Source organism: Argentina anserina, chromosome 7 (genome assembly GCF_933775445.1).
Source record: "Argentina anserina chromosome 7, drPotAnse1.1, whole genome shotgun sequence".
In the NCBI taxonomy this organism is placed as follows: domain Eukaryota; kingdom Viridiplantae; phylum Streptophyta; class Magnoliopsida; order Rosales; family Rosaceae; genus Argentina; species Argentina anserina.
In genome coordinates this window covers 7,662,396-7,666,602 of record NC_065878.1, presented here as the reverse complement: position 1 = coordinate 7,666,602, position 4,207 = coordinate 7,662,396, and the positions used below count along the sequence as shown (strand labels likewise).

Here is a 4,207-nt window from a genome sequence, read left to right as displayed (position 1 = left end):
ACTGATAAGCAGTGCATCACCAAATAATAAGCAGTAATTGACATGTGAAAATTGTAAATTGATTCTTTGAGAAAATTTAAAAAAATCAGGGGGTGGACCAATAATTATTAATTAAGGTAAAACTCGGGGGCAATTTCGAATGGATAAAACCAGCTCTATCTAGAACACAAGTACTACACCAACTCCAAGATCGAGTTCTTATAAACTCCTTCGAAGTACTCCCAGTCTCTCTCTCTGAAAAAGAAGCAAACAGAAAAAGTTGAGTGATTTAGAGACGATCGCAGAGAGAGATGCACCTTCATCACCCCCGAACAGACGAAGAGGCCAACAAAGATGCCGTTCTATTGTTACTCGCCTCCGGTTTGATGTCACTCTTTTTACTCTATACCTTGTTCTGGAGATTTGTGCTGTTCGGTAATCCTCAATACGTGGAATTCCAGATCGAGTCGGCGACCGTCTCCGGATTCAAGCTTGACGACTCTAGGTTAACCGGCACATGGAATTTCACCCTTGTTGCCACAAACCCCAACCAGAAGGTCACCGTCACAGTTGACACCATCGACGTCTCGTTGTTCAAGTATTACACACCCTACTACGCCACCAACCGGCTGCCTTCCGTGTTTGTGAACTCGTCGGGTCACAGCCATGTCAGTTTTAAATTGGGTTTAGTGGACCACTATATCAGCGATTTTGACGCCATTGAAATCTTTCAAGAGAAGACCACCCAGGGTTTGGTCTCATTTGAGCTAAAGGTGGCTGTCTTCTTCACGTATAGGACTAAGTTTTGGGGAATCTGGGATTTGAAAGACTCCCACTTATATTCCTGCACCACCTGTGATCCTGTTCAATTTGGTTTTTCCCCAAATAATGACACCGGAGTTTTCACAGGTCAGTCGGCTATATGCCACGATTATTGCTGAGTTATGAACTTATGACAGGGAATGAGAAATCCTTGACATGTTAAATTTGAAACTCTTGTTCTTTCTATCCATAAGCTGTTTTATCAGTTCGTCTCTACAGGCTACTGAATGCCCCCTTTTGTAACCCCGTCTGCCTTAACCAATCTTTCAACCTCAATTCATACCTTAAGTCAGGGAAATGTGCTGTTGGAATTGAGGAATGTATGGGCAAGTTTCAATTGCATGAACTACAGGGTTCATTTATCTATGTTGTTAGAGTTAATTGTCAAACTCGGCTATAGATATTTCTACTTTTAAGGTCCTCACTTGTTCATAATTTTTACTTCATACTGTGAAAGAAGGCTGATAAAAAGTTCCTTTGTTTTGTATTTCTTTATCTACGCGTAGTCGCGGAAGTACATAAGATGTTTAGAGCCGCTGCAGATACCTCCTAAGTTAAAGTTCCAAATTGATTGTCAGAGAAAGGATTGAGCTTGTATTGAGTTTGCCTTGTGCGTGATCTGATTGTCATTTCATCTAATACAGTGAGGAATTAGTCGACTTTACAGACGACTTTTGAATCTTTTTGAATCTTTTCCTATTCTTTCTATTATATTGTTAATTATTAGAGTGTATCCATGTTCTTGTCTCTTCAATCCTCGCCCGTGGGTAAATTAGCAATCCTAAACTTTTGCTCTGTTGATGTCTTCTTATTCCTCATGCTGCGAATAACCCTAAACAAACACCTATGAGAACCAAGCTATCTTCTTACATTTTATGTGTTTATTTCCGATACCAGAGAGACAAGAATAGATCTTGTAGCTAAAGTTGTGAACAACTGACCTTGAGAAGCAGCACATATTGTGGGAGGGTCAGGTTTCCCTGGTATAATTGGTACACAAAGGGTATCTTTAGTTAACTGAAAATTTCAGTATCTAACTGTGCATCAACATCACCATATGTTTGTTTTGCAGTGGAATGCTAAGATCACGTACTACAATGAAACAATAGAAAAGAGTTTCCTCTTGTTCAGGAGTTAGATTCCAAAGTTAAAGAATTGCTCTAAACCATAGCAGTGAATTGCTCCAAACCATAGCAGACCAAGGTGAGATCAAGTGAAAGTGTGAACATCTATTAAGAAGTTAAAGGACATGACTGCTGAAATGGGCAAAGAGGTTTGATTAGTTGGCTGCTAACACAGTATAGATATGTGGTAAATAATTTGAGACATGTACTTAAATTCACAGGTGTTGCGTCTTTTGTACTCTGTGCGCTAGTGTGGGGTGTTCATAATCCAGACTATATACCGAACATACATTCTTCCATCTCCATCATTGTTCTGAATCTATTTTCCCTCTTAACGTCTCATTTTCCTGTTCTCTGGGTTTCAATAATTCTAGTAATTTTGGCTTGTGTAGAAATTGACATGTAGTAGATAGGAGTACTTAATTATTAGACCAGAAGTCAAGTGACTGCCATGCCAAAAGTCCCCATTTCTTGTATAAGCTTGTTGGAGTACAAAGTAATTATGAAGCTACTGAACTGGAGTCTTGATACTTTTTGATAAGAATGGACAGTTCGGTGTTCTGATTGGTGATTTAGTGATTACTAATGCGGATACTGGGACGACTTATGAAGACTGGATTAGTATATTGTTACAAAATTGAATAGTCTGCTCAGATCTGCTTTCACTTCCTACTATGTGACTTCAGGTTACTGCAATGTCCTTCATAATTTCATATCATCCTTGATCTTATTTACAAATTTTCTAGACTAGGTCTCTTAACGTTGTGTTGCTTTAGCTATATTAATATAAACAGGATTTGAGTTTTTTTTTTAAAATAAAAACAGGATTTATGTTTCATTAAGTTATTTGTATAAATTTTCTTTTTATCTCATCTTAGTTGTTTCCTTGCCTCCTCACCAGAAGCTGTCTAATTTCACTAACGCATCATATATTTCCTTGAAGAGAGCTTTTTTTTTTTTTTTTGAAAGTACTTCAATTATGAAACCCGAAGGTTAAGGATTACAATCAGTTTGTAGGACATACATTCTGGCATGAAACTCAGGAATGGTACATGCTCACATTCAAAGCCTATATGAGCCAATCGAGGAGCCACATTATTACAAGTTCTAGGAGCAAACACAATACTGTGGATAGACTATTCTTTAGATCAACTATTTCAGCTGTAAGATTACTAAGGACTTCCCTGTCAGATTCATGAATATCTATCACAGCCTCTCTGCAATCAATCTCCATTATCAGTTTGGCACTCCCCATATTCCTCACAAGAAAACCGTTGATAGCTAATAGCTCGGCACAACCTGAAAAGTACTATTAGCGTCACGCATAACTCCTCCAGCACCTCCATGAGTAAGAGTTCGTCGTCGAGTTTGAGCCTGAGTATGTATAGCTGGTGACCATTTAGCCTTAACATTCGGGTGATGTTCAACACTAACCTATCTTGCTTTTTTGAATTCTTCCAACCAAGTCATTGCCTCCGGAAACAAATTAGATGCAGGTTGAGGTTTATTCTCCCACAAAGTAGCATAACGATTCTTCCAAAGAGACCGTATGGCCATAAGAAGGCCAGAAAAAAACCTCAGATGTTGACTGAATTGCATGCTCCAACATCCATACTTTGAAAAGCATTTTAGGAAGTATAGAACGCATAAGATTAAAAGGTAGCTTGCCCAGAAATTCACAAGCAACAGGGCATTTGCAAAACATATGCACAGTACTTTTCACACTATGATCACAGGGAAGATAGTTCAGAGTACCTGTATAGCCTTTAGAAACCAGTCGATCCAATAACTCTTGACACGCACTCCAAGAACATATATGAACCTTCCCCGGAACCTGAGTACTCCAAATAAGTTTCCACAATTCCTTAAAAGGGACACCACTGGAAGAGGAAGCAAGAGTAATATGAAGAACACTAGCTCTAGCAATCCAATAAGCTGACTTAACCGTGAAAATGTCCTTTCTTCTCTGGATGCCAGAAATAATTATCAGATGTGGCACGAGACTGAAAGGCACTGAGAGAATTTTTGAAGCAACCTATGGTGAAAAAAGTTGATTCACTAATGGTACATTCCAACTCCGCTCTGTTGGAGTGAACAAGTTCGCCACTTTCTCTTGTATATATAGTATCTGAGGGTCTCTTGGTTGAAAATAACAAATAACCAGAGCAGTGGCGGATCTAGAAATTTTTGTCAGTCAAGTCAAAACTAAGTAGAAGAATGAAAAAAAAAAGGTGAGAGAGACCACATAATCATAGTATAAATTCTAAACCCTAAGCATAATT

At 38.6% G+C, this 4,207-nt stretch overlaps 1 protein-coding gene across 2 annotated transcripts; it reads left to right on the top strand.

Annotated features, from left to right (window-relative positions):
- The first annotated feature begins 203 nt into the window (after nucleotides 1-203).
- LOC126802946 (uncharacterized) lies at nucleotides 204-2,693 on the top strand. Of its 2 annotated transcripts, none has more exons than XM_050530669.1 (2): nucleotides 204-888; nucleotides 1,874-2,693. In XM_050530669.1, exons 1-2 carry the CDS (start codon nucleotides 291-293, stop codon nucleotides 1,882-1,884), a joined length of 609 nt encoding a protein of 202 aa, XP_050386626.1. In that variant the 5' UTR covers nucleotides 204-290; the 3' UTR covers nucleotides 1,885-2,693. The 2 variants fall into 2 exon arrangements, with proteins under 2 accessions (XP_050386626.1, XP_050386627.1); XM_050530670.1 differs by lacking the exon at nucleotides 1,874-2,693 and having other exon boundaries at nucleotides 204-360; nucleotides 441-1,534.
- Nucleotides 2,694-4,207: the final 1,514 nt, after the last annotated feature.

Coding starts and splice junctions, on each gene's coding strand:
- LOC126802946 (XM_050530669.1), top strand. CDS start 291: ATGCACCTTCATCACCCCCGAACAGACGAAGAGGCCAACAAAGATGCC.